The sequence below is a fragment of the Asparagus officinalis genome, chromosome 1 (genome assembly GCF_001876935.1).
Source record: "Asparagus officinalis chromosome 1, Aspof.V1, whole genome shotgun sequence".
Classification (NCBI taxonomy): domain Eukaryota; kingdom Viridiplantae; phylum Streptophyta; class Magnoliopsida; order Asparagales; family Asparagaceae; genus Asparagus; species Asparagus officinalis.
This window is the reverse complement of record NC_033794.1, coordinates 64672347-64698303: the sequence shown is the minus strand read 5'-3', so window position 1 is coordinate 64698303 and position 25957 is coordinate 64672347. Positions and strand designations below refer to the sequence as shown.

Here is a 25957-nt window from a genome sequence, read left to right as displayed (position 1 = left end):
TTTTGGTTATAGGTTTTGATATCTCAAATTATTTTTGAGATCTTGATGTACATAATTTCTCATACTGGTTGATGAATAAAATCTTTTCATTGACAAAAAAAATAAAATAATAATAATAATAATATAAAAAATAAAGAAACCCTCATCTATAATATATTATATGTTCAGAGTTCAAATTACAGTTCGTGTGGACCTCTTATCAGGAACAAAACAACTAAAATTTACACATAAATATTAAGATGAGATGCAAAACATTATAATTTGGAATACTAAAGAGGATGAACTATAAAACACAATGATTAACTTTTAAATATCTATTTCATATTCATGTATATTTTTTCCTTTTTTGCATATGAAAAAAGAATATTTTTTTTCTTCTCGCACGAGCCATAGCATTTATCATGGATCATAATAATCCTATGCATATAAAACTGGAAATATTCCCCAAACTGCAAAGCAGGTAAGTGAAGAAATTTCAAACCCTTGAGTTCAAAGGCAAGCAACATAATATAAACAGCGAAAAGGTGTCAAAACTTTGTAAAGCTTAAAAAAGGTGTTTAGGTCTTCCACTCCCTTCTCTCTGAGTTATCCCGCTAAAGCCTTATTTGATTACAAGTTTGCTCATAGATAAGTCACCCATACAAAAGTTTCACACCGAACAAGTGAAAAAGTTATAATGCTTCACTCTACCAACGAAGACTTCCGACCCAAGGTTTGATGAAGGTATTCGTCAAAGGCCTTCTCTGAAAATAACATCCATCCAGCTGGGAAGCTAAAAAGACCACCACAAGATACTCCGTTTCTTCAGATTTTTTTTCTCCGACGATTATAGTGATGCTTTACTATATCTTTTCGTAGAAAATAAGATTTTTAGTCAGACCACCCTGAAGCACTTGAATCTCATCAAGGGGTCATAAGCTGAATTCCACAATATCTGAATAAAAATAAATAACATCCTGATGTGTATCCCAAATTAAATGTTAGTAAGCCCGAAGATTTTACAGGATAAAACAAGCAAGAGCTAAAATGTCTCATTTTCCAGCATCCCGATTATATAAGAGGATATTGCACAATGAAGGACAGTACGGTGCCAAATGCGATTGAATACCGAAAAGGCCTTTTTTTTGTACGCAACTATAGTTGCAATGCAACTTCAGTTGTTGCAATTGCTTCTGCATGTAGTTACAATTACAGTTATTTGGTTCATTTTTAATATTAAATACAACTTGCAGATGAGTAAGAATTCTATCACAACCCGCAAAAAATAGGGGAATCTGTACCATTCACAAGTGGATAGGGAGTTAGCTTGGGAAGTTATCTTTTATTTCTATGGTTAAAACCATCTCACTCTTATAGAGGTGGTTCCGATAGGATTCTTATTCTCTGCAGATGCAACAGTTTGTTTACATTTACAACTTCTATGAAGCAGCTCGTCCTCACTTTTAATAAATTTAAATAAAGTATAAGTTTTTGGATGATTTAGCTCAGATGTGACCTTTAATTTACTTTCTTAATTGTCATTACAGATATGTGTTACAAAAGAGTGTATGCTCATCATAATCGGTACATCATAATATGTTCAGACAATTATCGCTAATAGAAGTTGTGACAGAATTGAAGTTGATGGAGCTTTAAGGACCAAGAATATGATATTCATTTACTATAGAAGAAAGCACATAACAAGGATAAACACAGAAGCACCTACCTGAGCCCAACGGCTTGGTTAAGGGATCTTTCTCGAAGATGTCTATATGGAAAAAGCTGTGATAAAAGAGAGAAGGATTACAAAAGGAAAAAAAAGGCGTGTCAACAATGTGGAAAACAAAATAAATAAAGGGTGACTGAAGGAAACAATTAAACCTCAGATTTAATTTTTACCTAAAAAGTACAGGCATTACATATTACGTTTCCTGTGATAGTAATTTGTCCCAACGTTGTTTTAAAGTAACATGTGCCCTTGAACAAGGTACAACTTTCAGTTCAGTGCTCTCTTCTACAGGAAACTCAGAGACAAGGTCTAAGCGTAGCAGTGTACTAATAGCCTTGTCGATTGGCATCTCAATCTGTAGAAAATATAGACAGTTAACCCATGCTGCTGGCTACAGATGAGCAGGAAATGTTTCTCCTGTACCTTTTTGTTGAACTTATCATATATGAACCTCTCACATGCGTCTCCAATTGTATTACGGCATGAAACCTGCATATTGAATAATAGATTCTCCATGCTTATAGAATTATAGATCATTTGTTTCCCTCAGTTTATTCATCTTTTTATTGTACATAATAAACTCATATTTCCATCAGAATAATGAGAACAAGAGAATTTTTAACATAGAAGTCAATGACTCTTAAAAACAAGCTTCCAAAAACATTTCGTGTCAGAATGAATTGTATGAACTTCTACATATTATGACATGGTAAAATGTCAAATAACTTACTGTCTTCCATCATGAGAATAACATAGGTTTTGCCAGAAAATGACGTGTGTTAGTAAAGAATCAGATGCTGTCAAATTAAGCATACAACTACGTATTGAGTCTATTGGCTATAGTACATAGGAAACTTCAGCTAATAAAAAATTTCTATATCCAAGATTGATGGACATGGCACCAGATCCATCCGCATTGACGCTTACGAATGTGTAGACATTTATCTACCTTAAAACTATATGCAAGATGGAATGTTTATGCTACACTTGATAAAAAAACATTTTATGCATCATTTGGCTTTGTTATCTTCTTCAATATGTGAATATCAACACAGTGCGTACATTTCTATGTCAAATATAAAAAGATATAAATGCGAATATATAGCCATGTAATTGTGCCTAGACCCTATATACTGGAGAATTTTGGTGTTCTGCATACTATACCCGTGTTGGAGTACCACACCCATTCTATGCCGGCAATCTATAGGTGTTAAATGGATTTGAAGAGAACATGTCCACAAATATTTCCTTATCCATATAACTCTAGCAATTAATTAGTGGATAATCAGATTATTTTATGGTACATAAAAAATACCCTAATCTAATCTAATCTAATCTAATATCTAATATCTAATCTAATCTAATTTAATCTATCTAATATATCTAATACTTATTATAAAAGTGTGTTGTTATGTTAAAACATTTCTTCCAAATTTGCCCTTAAACACACGTACTTACATCATATAAACACACATATATATGCATGTTAATTATCATACCACTTATTAAACGTCTACATACATTGATGCATTCATACATACTCAATATTAATGAGGACTTTTGGGAACAGATAATGTTTATATACAAATTGGCTACAATTTCTTAGAATTTTATTTCTAGATCATATTTTTTAACAAAATAGGTATTTTTCTACGTACTTATGCTGTTGTTCTAACTTGTGGAATTAACAATGTACTATTATAGGAACTGAACAAAACTCACTTTGCTTTTGCTAATTTTCTGACTTGAGATATTATATTATTATTAACAAAGTGTGTGTACGTGAACAAAAACATGCAGATAAGCTCCTATATTGGCCAGGTCCATGTCAAGCTGGATGATCTGGATGACCGTTTAATTTCTTTCACATTAACCATTACTAGATAATGTAATTACTCCACCTCTAATAATTACCAATTAATACAATTATTAATTTTCCACGTCCTCCAAATCAACCGCTCTCTTAGAATTGATTTTGTTATTTCATTCCACACCTCACAAATAGTCGTTCTAACTCTATAATTAGTAATTAACCTTCAAATTTTGCCTTTTCATTTCCCTAACAACAATTGTTCTTATAAATCTCTTTTTTTTTCTTTCTTATTCTACAAGCTTCCTCAAAGTCATGAATCAAAACCTTAAAGTCCATCCTTCATTCTTCAACCGAGACATAATATGAAGATATTACGACTTCATCGGAGAGTATATTTATTTCTGGTCCGAAAAGCTTCTGTTCAGTGATCCATACCCCTTTTATTTGATTAAAAATCCATTCTTTGACAAGGCTTTGATTTTTTTTTTCAATGCATGGAGAAGGATATAGAGAGAGAAAAGTGGCTAATAACCCATTTCAGGAGCTCCAAAGGGCGTGGTCCATCAATCTCTGTCACCTCTTCAACTGTGAATCAAGTGATCATTTTTTTCTATCAAAATTTTTAGTTATTCATTTTGAATTTTCTAGAGTTTACAATATATATTGTTGTATTCATTCAGCGAATCATCATAGGTGAAGAACATGAATGGAAGTGTAAAACTGACAGAAACTGATTGCAATAAGGAAAATGAAAATCAAATCTAACAAAGGCTCGCAAACACTAGCTTTTGAACATTGGCTTTCTTATATTGCTCAAACCACAAGCTATTCTAAAACCTTGAGTTAGGTATGATCCAAGGGTCCTAGGATCATTATGTATAAATAAGTAGAGTAATGCGTTCTTTGCTTAAAAAGTCATGTGTGTGATTTTTGAGGTTATTTTCGTCAGTTGACTACTTCTGCCATTAATTTAAAACTGACGGGGTATAATAACTCATTTTGAAAGCTGTGAATGGTAAATTTGCAATTGATTGTGGGGATAAATATGCAAATTTGGATAGTCCGTAGGCAAATAATCCTAATAATAATTAGAATAAATTATAATGATTAAGATATTAGCAAATTGTTATGGCACAGAAAATAATCTAGCCACTAATAAAATGGCAGTGGAAGGATTCAAGTATCTTTTCCTTTCCAAGACTAATTTTAATTATTAGATTTGTTATGACAAATTTTTTCATGTCATATTATTCATTTAATGTTTACTAAGATATTGAAAAATATAAATTAAGTACATCCACGTGCAACATGACAAATTATATATACCATTCTTGGATTTTATCCTTCATAGCTAACTTTCAAAGGATCAAATTAGAATACATTATTAAAATGATTAATAATTTAAGAGATGATTAAAGTTTGATCAAATGGAATATACTTTACCATTTCCAACAAAGTTGATAATTTGTTGATTTAATGGAAATTTTTTCCAAAATTTAGAATTTGATGCTAATTTTGCGAACATGCATGATTTCAGGGGTATGTATAAAATCTCATTTATATACAAATAAATTATAATTTGATAGATTAACATATTATTTTTACTCAGAAACTTCTTTCTATCCTTTAACATGTGCATCCACATGCAACGCACATGCACCATACTAATAAGGCAAAGCTCTTGAAAAGCAACATAAGAAATAATTTGAAATTATATTAATAATCCAATGTACTGGAGAGTGCCAAAGTTGATAGTCTAAATCCTTGAAAATTTGAAGCTAAATTTAAGCAAACAATCAAGAAAAGTTAAAAATGTTATGGACCACAAAGATGCATAATGAAAAATAATCGCCTTGGAACAAGTTTAGCATCATCGAGGAATGAAGATAACAAGATCTTATAGTCATTCAAGCAGGAGAAGTTTAAAAATTTGTCTCAACCTAATATACTTTTGTCAGTAATAGCCACGTTAGAAGTGTACAAGAAAGGGATAACTGATATACCTGATACTTCTCAGAATGGAGCATAAGTGCATAAACTAGAATTGCTTCCTTGTACTGCAAGAGGAAGCACATGAGAAAGACGCTCTTAGAACATTAGTCTGCTGAGTATGAGTATACACATGCAGAAAATCATTTAGTCGCACTTACTTGTTGCTGTTCAGAAGCATCCAGAAGAAAGTAAACTGAACCAAAGCCACTAGCTAAAGTTTTCTCGTAAAGCGTCTTGTTCACAAGAAGCTGGAATAGATATATGCATTCAGATGGTTAAAATTAAAATATTCTCCTGGAGGTGAAAAACATGTAAGACATTTTTTTGTTATGATGTCAAAATGAAATTATTAAATTACCACTACAAGATAAATACAATCTAGTTTGGATATGGGTGTTTGGAAGGGAGCAGGGGCAATTAGTTGGATATAATTACAAATGGAATATACAATTTTATGTGTCTTTGTAGATATTTACTCTCCTAAATTAATATCTATATACTATTACAAACAGGATAAATGTAACTATTCTCTATACTTGCTGTATATATGTAATACTTGTAGTTCTAATGAGAGCCATATTTGCTCACGGTCCTGTATGTAGAGATACTAGTATGTTTGTCCTATAAGTTCAAATATGGTTTCATCTGCACTTCAATTTATATATTAGAGACTTGAACCACAGTCCACGGTTCTGGCGTAAGCATCACAGGATGATAGTTGCCAGCATATCCTCCAAAGCTCTTTTCTGTTCTAAGTTCATTCAGCAAGTTTTTTCCTTCTTACTTGTAAGGGTCCTCTATGGGGGTCAATTTTGAATGATACAGATGCACAATCGGCTCAAATTAATTGCCAATCTTAACTTGAATGTTTTCAGATTTACACTCAACTTATCAATACATTGCCTACATGCTGCAGACTGGAATTGTAGCGTGTAGATAATTCCTTCACCCACTTACAGTTCTTCTCCCTGGGTTTTCTACTATGTATTAAATCACAGACTGATTTCTGTGCCTTGATATTTATTTTCATATATTTGTTACACAATACGCGGTTCGTACCTGGTCGTAATATGAATTCGGGTACGCAATTCGTTACTTTGAAAATTTGGATTTAAGAAGTCTAGCCTACTTCGGTGTGCAAGCTTGGACAGTGGTACATTGTAAACCTTTTTTGGGTGTACTTGCAATATTCCAAAGTGCATAATAATAGAAACTAGAAAACTAACTATGCATTTCAATATTTTTTCATAAAAATACTTAAATACTTCCTTTTTATAGTGTTCGTTTTTTCTTGCTCTATCTTTCTTTTCACATAGTTCCTTGTTGGGATCATGGTTTCATTATATGTTTTATTAAGGTAGGTATTTAGTTACCAGTAAAGTTATATTGTGCACCTCATTCACTTGGTTATGCACGTCGCATTGCCTCTTGCGCATGTGCACTCAACGGGATTTTGCACCCCACATACTTGTAAGCGGTATGCCAATTTCGGAGAATCAATTTGTGTATTGGAGGGAATCAGTTCGCAAATGTACCTATAATTGGTTGGCAGGAACTATATGATTGTTCAAGGGGTGTCCAGGGAATTGCGCAACTGTGGTGTTATCTTTGAATGCCTCTACTAAGTGAAACTGAAACCTAAAACAAGATCTCCTAGGTTTACAGCACAAGCGAGGAAGTGCTAAAATTCAAATAAGAATGCAACTCGCAATTTTTGACTCTTGACAAGCAAAAGAAAAATATAACTATTATTGAAAATTTGAAATCACTGGTATGTCTTAAACAGTGCCCAAGCGTTAGTTACTAATGCTATGAGCTTAAGAAGACAAATTATACAAATTGGAAATTAACTCACTTGATACCGGTCCCAAGTCTGCTTGTAACCCAGAGCTACTCGACTCATATATATTACAAGTGCACTGATAGCAATCACATCAAGCAAAATCGCTGACCTACATAGAATAAGAAAGAAGCATCACAGTGGGGTTCATCTCATTAAAAAAGCTACTATTATAATACAAAGTCTCCTAGCAGTCTAGCAATCATGGAGCAATTATCTAAAGTTTACTTGATGTTGCTCAGTGTAATCCCAGCCATCTAAATAGAGATGTTACGTTTGGCAATACTCTCATAAGAGAATCAATTATCCACCAACAATTTGATTGCACCTATTTCAAAATACTAATGCTTAATCATGCACTTTATTGTACCAGCAATTACTAATGTTTCATGCTCATGTTCTCAACTTTTTTTTTGGTTTGTTACTGTTGTGTGACTAAGCATGATTTTCATTTGCCAAACCAACCATGAAATGTGGTACTTTATCATAAACACCTTTTAAACAGCCATTTTTTCTTAATCCTAGCACGTCAATAGTATGTCAACCTATAATTCTGTGGATGCAGATATAAGCATTGGGTACAGAAATGCGCCAAATTCTAGATACATATCATTAAGGGTGTAAAATGGGTCTTAATCTGTTATATCTGCACTGTATTCGTATGACTATCCTGACGGTCCGGATATGGACACGGATATAGTTATTTATCCGGTTCATATGGGGATACAGATACGGTTGTCTGAAAAGTTCAGATATGGATACGGATATCCGGGTTGTAACTTAAGGAAATAGAGAGCATATGTTTACTGCAAAAGATAACAGAGAATATATTAATAAAGGATATATGTTCATAGGCAGGCAACTATACATGTTTCCTACATAACGAAATCAAAAAAGAATATAGGTTTCCTACATATCATTATATATGCATTTATTATCAACATGCCTGCAAAAGACACTACCAGAATATATATAAAAAAAGTAAATAAGCATTGAAAATAAACCTGAGAAAAGACATAGTCAAACAGTTAAGTGATACTGGTAAAATGAAATTAATGATAGTTGCAGAATTAGTGGCAATATCTCGTACCGGATGAGACTGGATGCTAATTCACATACTCAGGCAGGTAGCTAGCTAGCTAGATGTAGACAGAAGGTAGCTAGATTACTGAATAGAAAAAAGTGAATAAAGAAAGTCCAAGACAAACATGTAAATGATGTACTTGTTCCAGTTTGGCCATCATTTCTTGATACTGCACAGTATCCGAAGTGCACCAGGAGAAAAAAATGAATTTTCCTCTTAATTTACTTGTGTCCCTTTAAGATGAAATACAACCAAGACACCGTTTTTCATAGAAGGATATCAAATTGGCAGTGCGTGCACCAACCGCAGGTCAAATCAATATCTATATGCCTTCTTATGGTTTCAAACATTTCTGTCCACAACGTTTCTACTATATTGCTGACTGATGATACAGATATAATCCAAGAGGATCTTTCTATTCTAGAAAGGAGACTGAAATTACGACATCATGTAGTCTATTTCAGCAAGGAGACTGAAATAACTGCACCTTGTAGAGTCATATGAATCTTATTACAACTTGGAGTATAGAGTCCTGTTATAGCTAGAAGTATGAGTCCTATTCGTAATAAGAGTATGAGTTTTATTTGTATTAGGAGTACAGTCTTATTGATTAGGAGTTCGTAATTCCAGATTTAGAAGGAGTTCTAATTGATTAGGAGTTATAATCATATTCATATTGGGTGTTGTTTAAATAGAAATTCTACAAGAGAATTCTATTTAAATAGCAAGTCATATTCATATGGTAACTCTAATTAGAGTGCTATTTAGATTTAAGATCTCTATTTAAAGAGATGAATTGTAATCCGTAAATCAAGAAGTTGAGAAGCAATACAAGAAAATCTTAGGAGTAGAGCATTGCTCGCTCCACAAAAAATTGCCTTTGTGTTTTATTTCTTGCTTCATCCGATGCGTCGGGTGGATCAATTGGTATTCGAGCAAATAAGATCCCACCATGGGGGTTTGCTGTGCATAGTTGCAACTCGATAAAGCTCATATGACATTGGAGTTAGGTTGAATCAAGAGCTCAAGCGACGTCAACGAAAAATACCTCAACGGATGGCAGAGGACGATCTTGCACCACGGATGGCTAGTTGGAGGTACGCATGGATTCTTTGACGGCTTTGGTGGAAAATGTGTTTCATATTTCTTCAAACCCCTCTTTTTCTAAACCAAACACTGAAGATTCTACAAGAGATGCTAGATCTGTAGAGTTGAAGAAAATAGAAGTTTCGGATGATGAAGACAATGAAAGGAAAAGAAGGAAAAGAAGAGAAAGGAACTACTTTTACTAGTTTTGGCTCTATATCCATGCAACCTTTCAAAGTGGAGGCAAAGGTGGATATTCCTGTATTTAACGATGTGGTTGATGCAGAAAAATTAGATAGGTGGATAGATCAGTTGGAAACATATTTCATAATCTATGGCTATACTTCAGAGCAAAAAGTCTATTTTGCAAGACTAAACTTGACAAGTCATGCCTTGATTTGGTGAAATTCTTTCATGAAGAAGCACGACATGTCTACCATGAACTGGAAGAACTTTAAAATTGTTATCCGCAAGCAGTTTTATCCTATCGAGCACGAAGAAGACCGATGGATCTAGTAGAAATATCTTAAATAAAAGGATGATCAATCAGTGTAGGAGTATACCACTGAGTTTCATAAGCAAGTAACCTTGTTAGGAGTACCAATAGATGGGTAGGAAAAACCTTTATGAAGTAAATTGGAGGACTGCACAAATCAATTCGAAAGGAGTTGAAGTTATTTTTAGTTTTTACTATTGAGGAAGCTAGCAAGAAGGCTAATGCCACTGAAGAGAAAACGGTAAAGGTTTCAAAATGATGATAAATTCAAAGCGAACTCAAAATCGAACAAGGAGGTGCGAGAGGAATCAAGTAAGAGCCAATCCAGTGCAACTAGAAGAAATTTCTATGATCATTGTAATAAAAGTGGTCATACAAAGGAGAAGTGTTAGGTACTTCATCTCGGTTTAAAACCGTGAGACGATAAGAAAGATGATCAAAGTAAATGAAAGTCTATACTGCATGTTAGTGGCGTTGAAGAATTGTCAGAACTGAAAAAAGCCAGTGAGAGGATTGCTTTGGTGATGAAGACATATGACTCTGCTCATAATGACTCAAAGATGCAAGAGGAGCTTTTCCATCTGAAAATACAAGTGAACAAGAGCGTAATTGAAGCAATTGTAGATTTGGACAGTCAAAAAATTCTTATTTCAAATGACTTGGTTGCCAAGATAGGATTGGCTACAACACCACATCCAAAACCACACACTCTAGGATGGAATCAAAAAGATGTGGAGATGCACATCACCAAGCAGTGCACTTTCAAGTTTGCAATCACAAACAAGTTTATTGATGAGGTAACATGTGAAGTCATCCTACTTGATGTATGCTCTGTGATACGTGTTAGTCATTATTTGTGGGATAGGGATGCTACACATCATCGAAGGTTGAGGAAGTATAAGTTTGTGAAGGATGGCAAGGAGTTTATTATCAATGCTAGAGAGAACGATGATGATCCTATTTCTCTACTCACAGCATCACAAGTGAAATGTATGGTAAATGCCAGCATGAAGTTTGTACTACTATTTATTAGATCAAAGGATGAAGTGAATGGCTCACGCACCTTATTTTCAAGTAATAATAAGCCGGAAGAGGAGATTGAGGATGTTCCGAAGGGGTATGATGATTTACTCCAACAACCAAGAAGCTTTCCACCACAGTGTACTATCGAGCATCTAAATAAGTTGAAGTTCGATGCACCTCTTCCGAGTTCAGGGATGTATGAACATTCCAATACAAAGAATGAGGAGACTAAAAGGGAATTGCAGTGATCTCAACAAAGGTCTAAAGACAAATATCGAGTTAAATTAGAATTCAAAATGGGTGTTTTTATTTGGTTCCGATTGAACAAGGAGAGGCTGAAAAGTGAAGGAAAGAAAATCAAGCTTATTCGATGTGGTCCATTTAAAATCTTAAAGTATGGAGACAATGCTTATCAGCTCGAGTTGCCTGCATAGATGCAGATTTATTCTATGGTGAATGCTGAAAAGTTGAAGCCATTTGACCCTTCCATGCTAGATGAAGAGGATAGGCCTAATGTTGTACTTCCCCCACCTGATGATTTGTTCATTGAGAAGGAGGAGCCGCTTAAGGATGATTGTGTTTTGGAGCAGAAAATTTGTGTGACAAGGCAAGGGAAAATCATTACCCATCAAACTTAACGGAAAGGTCAACTGCCAAGCCGAACAAAATGGTATAGCGAGAAGAAAGGGAAGCATGAGCTTCCCTTTACTTGAAGTTCTGAGCTTGTGGAGCTTCTCTCTTTCAAAACGGGAGTATTGACCTAGGAGGATCCTTCCATTTTAGCAAGACGACTGAAACTATAGCACCTTGTAGTCTATTCCAGCAAGGAGACTGAAATTGCAACAACTTGTAGAGTCCTGTTACAATTAGGAGTATGAACTCTATTACAACTTCGAGTATAGAGTCTTGTTATAGCTAGGAATATGAGTCCTATTTGTAATAGGAGTACAAGTCCTAATTGTATTAGGAGTACGTTGTAATTCCAGATTTAGAAGGAGTCCTAATTTATTAGGAGTTGTAGTCCTATTCATATTGAGTATTGTTTAAATAGAAATTCTGCAAGAGAATTCTATTTAAATAGAAAGTCATATTCATATAGTAACTCTAATTAGAGTGCTATTCAGATTTAAAATCTCTATTAAAGAGATGAATCGTAATCTGTATATCAAATTAGTTAAGAAGCAATACAAGAAAATATTAGGAGTGGAGCATTGCTCGCTCGGCTAAAAATTTTCCTTTGTGTTTTAGTTCTTGCAGTTGTAATTTTCTTCTACCTTCTCTTTGTTCCTCCGATACGTCGAGCGGATCAATATATATAGGTTCAAGAAAATTTAGAACAAGTGTATAGTGGCATGTAGTCCTGTGCATACATGGAACAGAACAGAGCCTTAAGAGAGCATTGAGTTAAAAAAATCTTCTTAATCCAACAAGGACGACGAAATGGGAATTCTTGAGAGACATAGCACAAAGTCCTATTCTGAAAAAGGTCATATCTATTACATCAAGAAGTACACATAAAAAGAAAACAAAGAAACGTACGGGGATGAGGCGATGTTCTCAAATTTGTAATTGACAAAGTATGCCAATAACCCTAATATACTTGCAATATCCAAGCGCACCTGTCAGCATAGAGTAACAATTAGAAGCCAAATCAAGAAACAAACCTTCTGCAAAATGAAATATGCTGCTTTATGGTTGTGGTAAGTTGTGGTTTTCAATGTCTGCTAACCAAGCAATAAACTTCCCTTATTAGGCATCATGTGCATATGTAGAAAAGAAGAGACAGCAAAACATGTCAAATCTAACATGAGCAGAAAAATTAAGAAAAGAATGATATGATACTCAAGTAAATCACACCCACTATTTATGCATGTATAAATAATATAAATTAATTATTTACTAAATACAGTAAATGAAAGTAAATAATAAGAAACTTGCAAAATGTTCATAGAAGATCATACTGTATCAAGAATTCGAAAAGACAGCTTTTTGTGAGGAAAAATAACCTGCAAACAAGACATAGCCACACACACTTATCCTCCCTTATTCAAGAACAGGTAGGAAATAATGGTACTGAGAGTAATTAGGAGAAAGAGGGAAAAAGTTAAAGTTATCTGCTATTACTGAGAGATCTGGAATTGGTATCTTTTCATATATCTTCAGCTGCAAGGGCTGAGCGTCCACTCTATTTTCAGTTCCACTTTGACTTGTTTCTTCATTGTAAAGCAGAATCAATTCTTGGAAAGCTGGCTCCTAATGATAACTAAACTTGAAAGTTAAACATGTAAAAAGATAGATACTGGAGAGAACATAATGTAGAGATTATGAGTTATGTAGTCATAAGCCTCACATGCAAATGCATCAGAATAAAGAAAACTTTGAAGCAATAAAGATTACTAAAACAAAGAACTACTAACTAATTATCACAGTCGATGAGTATTAGAGTATAATAATAATTTAAAGAGTATAATAATAATTTTAAAATGACATGCATTAACACAGTTATTAACCTTCTCTTTATCCCAGCCACTCTAAAACACCAAAGTACACGTGCCTTAGCAAACCTTGTCATTTTCCCAGCTCGTACATAGTCTTCTAGCCTGCGAGATTCTTGGAGAGTTGCTCCTTAATCCCATCATCTGAAACTACATAACCATAAGGTAGGTCTCACTAACTTCTAATCAGCTTTCTAGATTTAGAAATACCCTCTCTTGACAAAATGTTGCATTAACAAGGAATTTAGGACCAAGTTTAGAGGATTTATGTGAGGTTGATAAAAATTCATTAAATTTGATAACTATTCCATAAAGCCTTCTGAGATGAAGTTTCCTTCATAACCAACCTTGGTTTGGTGTAAAAGGACTCTGAATGATAACTAATTAATGTTTAGAAAGGACTAAATAGGACAAAACTTCAACTGGAGGAAAGTGTTATTAAGGTGGAATTGCACTTAGTCCTATGAATGAGTTGTCCCAATACAGTACATCAATGAGAAATCACACAATAGGCTTCAAATCCAGAACAAAAAAGAGTAACTGGTAAGACTCAAGTATAAGCACTACGATGAATATGAAATGCATGCTTCTCAAACACGATTATTTGAACAAGTGTTGCTGATGAAAGGAACTAAAGGTAAAAGAGGACTCCATCAAGAAATCAATTATTAGTACAGCAGATATGTTTCCTGGTAAGGTGATCATAGTGAATATAAAGAAATACCATATATTAACAGATAAAAAATATATTGAATATTGCATGTCAGGTACATGGAGATTGTTGAAATAAACAGCATTTATGAGTGGGTACAACTCAAAGCATGTTTATTCACTAGCAAATAAGTAAAGCATTTAGAACAATGAACCTTATTCGCATATAATAGGATAATTCACTGAGTTAAAAGAAAAATAATATTGCATTTTGTAACTTACAACTAAAAGCTTAATGAAGTATATGAGTACCATAAAATTCGGTTACATGTGAGCACAAGAGAATGTAGAGGTTTCTTACATCATAAACATTCACAATTAGGACTAAATATGGATGATCCATTATCTGAACCTTCTTACATATGCTGAGGCTCTAGAAATGTACGGTGCTTTAGCTACATGAGATGGGATCCTGTACTGGTCAGAGAAGTGTGTGAGCATACTTTCACTCTTTGGCTTCAGGAGGCTGTCCATTGAATTTCTCATGCAGCACATAAAATTTATCACAGTGATTCATGCGTGTCCTTTCAGTTAAAAGCTCAATGTGACCATGTTGGTGCATGGTGCAACTGGAGCACTCAACTCTCTCTGATGGACAATGTAAGTCACGAGATATCAGAGAGAGAACAGTGAGAATTACATAATATCAATTTCGCAACCTCATCATTGAAGGTGGCTTCCAATTCATTAGAAATTCTCAGTTAAATGGGAGACGTGAATTCTGAGAGAAACAGTTAACCATGAAGTTGGTCAACTTTTGCATGAAAGACAAAAAAGGAACGAGAACGTGGAATAGGACGTCATTGTGGAACCATTCATAAGTGCAATCTTACTAGTCAAGATGAGCCAAAAATGCTTGGCATCTGCTGGTACTGTACTCACTAATGAGGGCATATTAAATTCTCATTAAGGAATTGACTAGATGCAGTTTAAGGAGATTCAAGTAAACTTGATTCAAATACCTAAGCAAAAAGTGTAAGTACATCTTTTGATCATGTGATTGTTAAACCTCTGAAGTTCTAAAGAGAACTTCTAAGACCAATCATGTACAATAAGTCATCATGTCGGGTCTCTTCTGAAACGGAACAAAGACAAAGAAATAGAATGTCAGTGAACTTCTCTAAGACCAATTGAGAACCGTTTCAGAGTACAACTCAAATGAGAATGTTGACATGCACGTAAAAACAATAAATGAGTGCTTGATAGAAGAGAAATGTAAATGTCAATTGATGACACAGAAAAATTTTAGAAATAGTTTGGATATGTAAAATATAGGTTGTTGGATTTACCACTTAGTTAAAGAATAAGAAGAGTTGGGTTGGATTTACCTAAACCTGGCCATACCAACCGAAAAAAAGGTCTAGGTTAGTGTGGAAACCTGAATGAGCTTGGGTTAGAAGCTTTTAGATATACTGTTTTGGCCGGATCTGACTAACTCTCTACACGCTGGAATTGAAATCAAAGTGACTCGATGAATAGCCACCCAAATAATATACACACATCTTTTGTTGTATGAATCTACATAGCTTTATGTGTCAATGTATATTTGAATGTATATCAAAACATAAGAGAGTAAATGCCATCAGTTTACTTAAGAAAATTAGGATCAATGATCAAGATTTCACATATAAATTCGAACTATCGATTTGGTCCTCATTTCATATTTCAGATTAGGGATTTATTTTCCCATTCTAAAGCACCTATGCCTCATCTAACCTCATTCTCGATGTCTCCCCTCAGGGATGTCCTCTTCTAGACTGCTCCACTTTTCCTGCTCGCTTTAGAATCACCTGTACATTAGCTCTCTCTACTTGGTTCATCTTCATACCAGCCTACATCTCTTGATCCAGAAAAGCATTTCATTGCTTGTAATGTTCGATATTTTAATGCTATTGTTTTTGTGATGGCCAATCTTTATTATAAAATGCACACATGAATATGAAGTTCTAAAATTTTGTTGGTTTATTCTTCAGTGATAATTAAACAACAGATAAGATCCCAGTTATACACCCAATCAACCCATTCTCTATCTTACCTGAATAACCCAATGCAGTGTTTTAAATATCGGCCGACATGTCGGACATGTCGGCCGATATAGCGGATTGAGGGGTCCAACGACACAAATCGGGGAAAAACAAGTCGCATATCGTTTTTTACCGACATATCGGCCATATCGGCGAAAAATCGGCCATATCGGCCGATTTTCTTGTTTGGAAAATCGGCCATATCGGCCGATTTTCCTGTTTTTTCTTTTTTTCTTCTTCACACGTGAATGTTTGGTTTGTGGACTATTTTGATTAATAATAGGCTAATGATTACTTGATGTTTGATCACTTGATTAATAATAGGCTAACTGATTAATAATAGGCTAATGATTATTGATTAATAAGGAGAGATTTATTTTATTTTAAATGTGCATATGAATGTTGAAATGTGCAGAGTCATGAAGTTATGAATTTAGGAATGCTTAGATAGTTAGATTACATTTAGGGCATGATATTATACATATGTGGATCACCCGATATGGCAATCCGATATTTAGTCCATGTCCCCCGATATATCCCCGATTTCCGCTATCCGACATGGATTTCAGCCGTCCGACATGAACCCGACATCCGATATTTAAAACCTTGACCCAATGTAACCCAAACAAACCCAGAAAACCTGCAGGCTTTCCAGCAATTTGATACCCATTGGGTTTAGGTGAATAAGTGAGGTTTCAAGATTTGGTTTTGAGTACAAAATTTCCTCAAAACCTGTATGACCTGACCATTGACATCCCTACATAGAATCATAGTTGAACAACTTTCTCAAAACAGGATAGATCAAAACAGATATGGTTTCAAGTAGTACAAAAGGATCTATGCATATAAATACACATCTACATACATACAACATTCATATACATACACATATCCATATGCATGCCCGTACACACACACGCATCCATGTGTCTGTGTATAATAAACACATGCACGCGAACAGATGCACAGACGCAGATAGAACAGACACATAAATATATCTATATGTGTGTGAATATATAAATTCACAAGCACGCGCATACAGACACACATACATGTACTCATATACATTATACCAATGTGTCTGTAGACATAAATACACACACACAAATGATAGGTGCTAATGTGATGGATGGCCTTTACATAAATACTAAATGGCAAGTCATTGTCAGTGTATAAGTTTTAATAAGTTTCAAATATGCAAATCCAAGTTACAGAAGAACATAGATAAGGTAATGAAGGATAAAAAAAATATAAATAAATGAAAGGTACCTGAAGAGTTGATTGAGAAAACAAAATTGAAATAGAAGTTCTCAACGTATTCCAAATATTATTTCCAGAAGATTCCTTCGTAGCTGGTTTCCATATGTTGCTAAGTGTTATTCTTGGTAGGAAATTTGGCCTAAAATAACAGACATCAATATAAAGTTTTTATACTAAAAAATAATAAACAAAGAGTTTTTATTTTAATAATTCACGATATAGTAAAATATAGAAGCAGTACTTCAAGTAGGTTAAAGGAACAGATATTCCAGAGGACTTCCATAATGATTTCTCACATGCCGTCAAGTAAATTAAAGAATGAACACAGTTAGTTGGCATTGCTAATTTTAGAATATAAAGATAAATTCCTCAACTGTCACTACTCCAGAGTTTAGATGCAGCTGCAGAATCTTAATATGGAAGCAAAGTCACCCAAGTTAAATAAGCACAGTCCATATTTAAAATGGACTATAAAATTCGCATAAATCCCAGGTTTAAACAGACCTGCAAGATCCCTCAACACTCAAGCTACTGTAAGTTGCGGGTGCAATGACAGGGACTTTACGAACTAATAAATATTCAAATACATATTCCAATCTTCAAATAAAGGTTTTATTATGTGCGTGGTCTTCGAGAGCTTACCAATTAGTCGGATTAAGCATTGATTAATTGGATTACACAGAATTATGCTTTTTTATACTTTTTTCAATATATATTTATTATTTATCATATGTTAAAATATATAAAATTCAAGAAAATAGAAAACATACTAAGAAAAAGGCCAACAAACATCCAGTTTAACAATCAATAACTAGTTAACTACGTAAAAGTTCAATTCAAACATCAAACTTAATTGGATAATAAGTAGTTAACCAATCCATAGATCAAAAGTAACTAGACACTCCAATAAAAGTCATATAATTAAATATTTAAAGTAAAACTAAATGTCAATAACCCAAAAACAAATCATTTGGTCTTCCAAATCATCCTTATAAATGAACGAGAAGCTTTGTCGAAGATAGAAGCTTCACTGATTCCTCGAAGATAGAAGCTTCATCGGGCTAATGAAGGATGAAGGGCACAATCTTGTTGCAGCCACCGGGATCGGATGAGTGGAGAGAGAGAGAGAGTGATTCCTCGAAGATAGAAGCTTCATCGGGCTAATGAAGGATGAAGGGCACAGTCTTGTTGCAGCCACTGGGATCGGATGAGTGGAGAGAGAGAGAGAGAGAGAGTTGCAGTATTTGGGAAAAGATAGGGTTTTTTTTCTTTTTCTTTTTCTTTTCCTTTAGTTAGTTGGATTAGGTTTTGGGGTAAATGGTTTCAATCCTCAATCAAAATAAAAAAGCGCCCGCATAAACAAATTAGGCAAGAGCTTATTTAAGAATCGACCAATTAAGCAGGAGTTTGCGTAATTGAGCGCATAGCTCAAGTATTGCATGTTTTTATCCCGCTTTCGCTTAAGGGACATTTAAACCTTTTTTATAAAACACAACCAGTAAGAGCACATTCAAAGAAAAAAATATCCCCCCAACACTCAAAGTACTGTAAGTTGCGGGTGCAATGACAGGGACTTTACGGATTAATCAATAACAAATACATATTGATGTAAATACTTTTATCCTGAAATTAAGCTAAAAGCATCAAATAAGAAAATAACTTACTAGCTTGGTTATGAAATTTGTATGAAGATTCTGAAAAGGTAAAGAAAAAATGTTGAATTGAACATATCAGAACTTAGGTTCAGAAGAAAAGAAGCTCAATTTACTCCACTTACAATATAGAAGATGATTATAGCCCATTAATATTACTTTTGTTCTTAATATTACAAGAATAATAGATACAATTAGCAGAACTATTGGCTTCCCAGTAATCAACTACTTGTGAAGATGCCTCTTTTAGCCTCTAGAGGAAACATCTGCTTTGACGTATCAGCTATCATGTTCAACATCACACCTCTCAACAGCGTTTGTTTCAACTATTGGCTCATTCTGACACCTTCACTGATCTAGTTCACCCACCACTTTCTAAAAAGCGCTCCAAATGATTTAACATTACCAAAAGTATTTTGAAATTAGATCTCTGTCTGAACCCGAATTCCAAAAATATTCTTGGGGATCATATAGATGGGCAAATATGTCGAACCATCAATCGAGTACCCTTAATGCACAAGAAGGTCCACTGGGAAGAACTGTCATTTTAAAGTGGATGAAGTGTTCAACATGATAAAACGGACCCACAAGGAACTAAGGATGCAAAGTCATGAAACCCTAAACCTAAGTGGAGGGAGACTTGGATCAAAACTCTCCCGAAAGTAGACTAAGGCATATTCACGCAGTGATAACGTCAACTAGCGCTAAGGTCACGCACTGTTAAGGTTTACATGGTGTTAAGCTCGCGTAAAGTTAACGATGCGTTAACTTTCCCACGAACTGACAGTTGAATTAATAGACAACTATACAGCATAGTTGTTAAGAGAGCCACAAGACAAAATCTCTGCATAAATTTATGCGGAGCGTCTACGCATCACTACTAACACTGCATAAACAACAAAACCTGCAAGAGTTGTTGCAAAGGATGCTACACCGCCGTACACTAAAAAGCTGCCATAGTAGCTCTCATAAATCTAATACCACGTAAACCCCCCAAAACCACATGAACTCCCAAAAACCTGCAAGAGCTGTTGCAAAGGACGTCATGCCGCCATACATTGAAAAGCTGCCAAATTAGCTCTCATATATCTAATACCGCGTGAACCCTTAAAACCTCGTAAACAAGGGTTTCTCTATAAATAGTCCCTTAGCCCACAACCAAAAGGCTCCATAGCTCTAAAATTTCCAAACTTTTTTTCAGGCCTCCTTACCCTGAGTTTAAGCTCTCCTCTTCTCAAGCAGAGCCGCTTTTGCTCTAGAGGGCTACCTTGGTTCCCCTTGGTACTTTGAGTTACATACCTCCTCTTTATTGGGATTTTCTCAATGATCTATCAGCGCTCTGTCGAGGTTTGCTTACTAAAGTTTCTAATCATCCAAAAGTCACTACTCCTCCCTAAGGAATTTTATCCTCTCAAAGGGTTACCAATAACACCCGAGAGCGACTTCTCCCTTAGTTGGAGTTATCTTCTTTTCACAAAGTGTCTGCAAACAAACCCGCGTAGAAAAAAAAAATTTTGGTATTCATCAACTGAGATCTACTCTTCCCCCAATGCGCAAGCTTCACAAAAGGGTGACATCGACACTTCCCACATCATCATACAGTCAACGGAGATCCTTGAATTATCTCTATCAGCACACAATCAAGACCCCACCTAAACAAAAATACAAAGTAAGCAAACTGGATCCCTTCTCAGCTAATTCGAAGCCTAAGTCCTGAAGACCGCTAGTACGATGTCTTCATCCCTCGATTTGCGTGGAAAACAATTATCATTCTCCCTGATTATTTTTTCTACAACCAATCTATCTAATCAAGATAAGCTAATCATAAAGCCATTGAAGAGACTTTCACTTATGTCAACAATGGTTGTATTATCATTTTTTTGAAAAGGAACATGCTAATCAAAGTTTCCTAATTGAAGATATTTTATCATTGGATTAACATGACAATCATTTAGCGATCAGAGTTTCCTTATGATTAATATATTAATAATTATAGTAAAAGACTCAATAGTCAAAGCTTAAGGTGTTAAAATATGTATCTTGCATATGTATTCTACATAGGTTTTATATTTTCCAGCTAACACCTTTATCACAAAAAAAAACATAGTAAACATTAAATAGTAAAAACGATTGCTTCATAGTCTCGTCCTATGTACTTCTGAGTTTTGTTTTTGTTAATTTCTTGATTTAATCTAGTGAATGTAAAGGCATGATGTCGATCAATTCGTGTTTCCAGTAGCTCAATGATATGGGTATCTTTGCATTGCCCCATGTGTGACTTATATTTTTAGTGTTTGTGCATATGTATCGCTTGAAATGTACTTTAATTCCAAACTTCTATAGTAACTAAGGTTGCATCAGATGTAAATAAAGTTATCATTATGCCTTTTTTGGTTGACTATGGGCAACATTCTACTATGGGCAACATTCCAAACAATACAAATACATCTAATTTGGATCCACTGACACATTTGTTGACACTATATTGTAAATATTTTGATTGACTTATTGAAGAATATACCTTTTTTGGTAATATAAAGTGAAAATTTGGAAAGAAATAAATTCATACAATACAATTTGGACAACACTAAATAGAAACCACCACGAAAACTAACATCAAAAGACTAAGTAATGAACTCGACTTCCGTGAGATGTGGTTGACTATGGGCAACATTCTACAATGTCATTGAATAATTTTAAGGCACCAAATTCACATGGGTTGAAGAATGGATGAGAATGAGACGCCTCGCTACTAAGCATAAATTTTATGCTTGGTACCAAGCTCCTACATTTTTCTCATAAATATATGTGTGTGTATGGGAAAGTGTTCCTAAGGTGACACCTTTACCTTAGATTCAATCTAAGAAAGCACCTTCAAAATGATAATATCCTAAATCAATTTACTTGATCCACTCCGTTCATTTTGATTTATATATCTTGAATTTATCTAAAAATTAGCCATATTGGGTTATAGTTACTCATGCATCAAATGATTGTTTTATGACAATACTACAAAAGAAACAATGAAAAATGTGTTAAAAGTATCAAAGCATCACGATTTTCATTTTAAAGATGTTTTGAGACATTTAGATCATGATGAATGAAGCGAATCATCCATTAGAATAGTCTAATCCATGCATCAAGAGGTGCTTCCTTAGATTGAATCTAAGGTGACACCTTAGGAACGCTTTATATGTATATACACATATATATACACTATATATACACACACACACACACATATGTATGTATATATATGTATATATGTATACACACACAAACATATATATATATATATTATATATATATAGGTGAAAACTCTTGTCAACTTAAGTGGATAGAGAATAGTGTGCTCACCAAAGTTTTTAACCACTCATATTCCTAGGGATCCATGTATTATATAAAAAGTGTTTTATATTAATAAATGTATGGCTACAAACTTTGGTAGACATCAACTAAGTTGATAGAGTCTTGCTATAATATATATATATATATATATATATATATATATATATATATATATATATATATATGTGTGTGTGTTGGTGTGTGTGGTTGTGTGTGTGTTTTTAATGTGTTGTGTGTCGCTGTGTAGACATTCCATATCTAATTTTTAATACAAAGTATTTGTTAAAATTCAATTTTAGATTTTTTATCAAAAAATTAAGTTTATCAATAAATTAAAATATAATTTTGAGCAAAACTGATTTAATATGTAAATGTAGAATGTCTTGTATGGAATTCCTTTTCCATACCTTTGATAAATGGATTGATAAATAATTTTTTAATAATTTTATGGTAGAAACTTTTATGCTTCTAATTTATGATTTAGAATTTAAGAAATTTTAGATTCGGTACAAAATTGAATGAAAACATAGAAGGAAGAAATATTACATATAAAGGGCATAATATGTAATTTTAAAACTAAATAATACCGATTTTGCTACAAAAGTCAAATCCTGTGCAAAAATTCAAGAGGCTAAATATTAGAAAACCCCCTAACTTTGGACAGTGGTGTGTGTGTGTGTGTGTAGGGGGGGGGGGGGGGGTTACCATTAAATTGTCCAAGGTTAGGGGGTTTTCTAATATTTAGCCTCTTGATTTTTGCCACAGGATTTGACTTTTGTAGCAAAATCGGTATTATTTAGTTTTAAATTACATATTATGCCTTTATATGTAATGATTTCTTCCTTCTATGTTTTCATTCAATTTTGTACCGAATCTAAAATTCTTAATTCTAAATCATAAATAGAAGCATAAAAGTTTCTACATAAAATTATTAAAAAATTATTATCAAATCATTTATCAAAGGTATGGAAAAGGAATTCCATACAAGACATTCTACATTTACATATTAAATCAGTTTTGCTCAAAATTATATTTAATATTGATAACTTAATTTTTTGATAAAAAATCTAAAATTGAATTTTAACAAATACTCTTGTACTTAAAATTTAGATATGGAATGCTACACACACGCACACACACATAAACAACACACACACACACACACACCACACACAATACTATATATATATATATTATATATATATATATATATATATATATATATATATATATAGCAAGACTCCTATCAACTTAAGTTTGATGTCTACCAAGTTGTAGCCATACATTTATTAATATAAACACTTTTTATATAATACATGGATCCCTAGGCAATATGAGTGGTTAAAAACTTTGGTGACACACTATTCTCTATCCACTTAAGTTGACACAACAGTTTTCATCATATATATATATTATATATATATATATATATATATATATTATATATATTATTATTATGTTGTGTGTGTATACATATATACATATATATACATACATATGGTGTGTGTGTGTGTGTATATATAGTGTATATATATGTGTATATACATATAAAGCGTTCTAAGGTGTCACCTTAGATTCAATCTAAGGAAGCACCTCTTGATGCATGGATAGACTATTCTAATGGATGATTCGCTTCATTCATCATGATGCTAAATGTCTCAAAACATCTTTAAAATGAAAATCGTGATGCTTTGATACTTTTAACACATTTTTCATTGTTTCTTTTGTAGTTGTCATAAAACAATCATTTGATGCATGAGTAACTATACCAATATGGCTAATTTTTAGATAAATTCAGAGATATATAAATCAAATGAACGGAGTGGATCAAGTAAATTGATTTAGGATATTATCATTTTAAGTGCTTTCTTAGATTGAATCTAAGGTAAAGGTGTCACCTTAGAACACTTTCCATACAACACAGATATTTATGAGAAAAATGTAGGAGCTTGGTACCAGGCATAAAATTTTATGCTTAGTAGCGAGGGGTCTCATTTCATCCATCTTCAACCCATGTGAATTTGGTGCCTTATTTGATAATAGTGGGTAACCTCACTACCAGCACAAAAACTTGTGCTTAGTACTATTGTTCTCCTTATTGCTCTCTCTCTCTCTCTCTTCTCTCTCTATATATTATATATATATTATATATATATATATATATATTATTTATATATATATATATATATATATATATATATATATATATATATATATATGGTTAAAATTATTCAATGACATTGTAAATGTTGCCCATATCACCAATTCTCACGGAAGTCAGTTCATTTACTTAGTCTTTGATTGTGGTGGTTTCTATTTAGTGTTGTCCAAATTGTATTGTATGAAATTTATTCTTTCCAAATTTTCACTTTATATTACCAAAAAGGTATATTCTTCAATAAGTCAATCAAAATATTTACAATATAGTGTCAACAAATGTGTCAGTGGATCCAAATTAGATTTGTATTGGTTTGGAATGTTGCCCATAGTAGAATGTTGCCATAGTCAACCAAAAAGCATAATTGATAACTTTTAATTCATGCTACAACCTTAGTTATATAGAAGTTTGGAATTAAAGTCATTTCAAGCGATACATATGCACCCACTAAATATAAGTCACACATGGGGCAATGCAAGATATATCCCATATATATGAGCTACTGAAACACAATTGATCGACATCATGCCTTTACATTCACTAGATTAAATCACAGAAATTACAAAACAAAACTCAGAAGTACATAGGACATTCATCGTTTTTACTATTTAATGTTTACTATGTTTTTTTTGTGATAAAAACAAAGTTTAGGAGTTATGAGAAAACCCATTTTAAATTTGAGATTTTATCAGAAACCTCCCTAATAGCTACTGGCAAATTCAAGTTTAGAATAATAACATACCCTATTATCGTGGTTATTTCTCTTTTGGATATTCTAAATTTGATATTTCTAAATTATCAAACTATTTACGAATTCAAAGTTTGTTCATTGGTTCACTAAATCATTTGTAATATTCTTTTCACTTTGCATTTACGTATATGCAGAAAAGTATCATTATAATGTATATTTACGACCTACATATAAACATGAAATGAACATGCAAAACATTTAAANCACATTGGAACCTGTATATCATATATGTCTTACTTGTTATAAATAGATTGAACTTGAGACTTCCAAGGTGGCTTAGTAAGTAGGCCATTAACCGCTAAACTGATTACACGTGCCTTGTCCCGATGATCTTCATTTTAAATATCTTTCTCTAACTATATGACAATCAACCTCAACATGTTTCGTCATTTCATGGAACAAAGCATTATATGCAATATGGATAGCTACTCTAATACCAGGAGACGCGATTTGATGAATTCAGGGAGAAGAGAGTACAGTACTATTCTCCCTTGAACTTATTTATACTAATTACCT

At 33.5% G+C, this 25957-nt stretch overlaps 1 protein-coding gene across 3 annotated transcripts in view; it reads right to left on the bottom strand.

The window, feature by feature from the left end:
• LOC109825237 overlaps nt 511–25957 on the bottom strand; it is a 41646-nt gene continuing 16199 nt past the window's right edge. The window contains exons 6-16 of one of the 3 annotated variants that reach the window (XM_020392046.1): nt 17542–17671; nt 13167–13295; nt 13004–13048; nt 12582–12661; nt 7369–7465; nt 5672–5761; nt 5525–5578; nt 2132–2197; nt 1879–2063; nt 1706–1761; nt 511–956 (exon numbers count right to left, since the gene is read on the bottom strand). In XM_020392046.1, coding sequence (XP_020247635.1) covers nt 1902–2063; nt 2132–2197; nt 5525–5578; nt 5672–5761; nt 7369–7465; nt 12582–12661; nt 13004–13048; nt 13167–13295; nt 17542–17671 — 853 coding nt within the window. In that variant the 3' untranslated portion in view covers nt 511–956; nt 1706–1761; nt 1879–1901. The remainder of the gene's footprint in view (nt 957–1705; nt 1762–1878; nt 2064–2131; nt 2198–5524; nt 5579–5671; nt 5762–7368; nt 7466–12581; nt 12662–13003; nt 13049–13166; nt 13296–17541; nt 17672–25957) is intronic. The other 2 variants (XM_020392038.1, XM_020392054.1) reach the window with 2 other exon arrangements.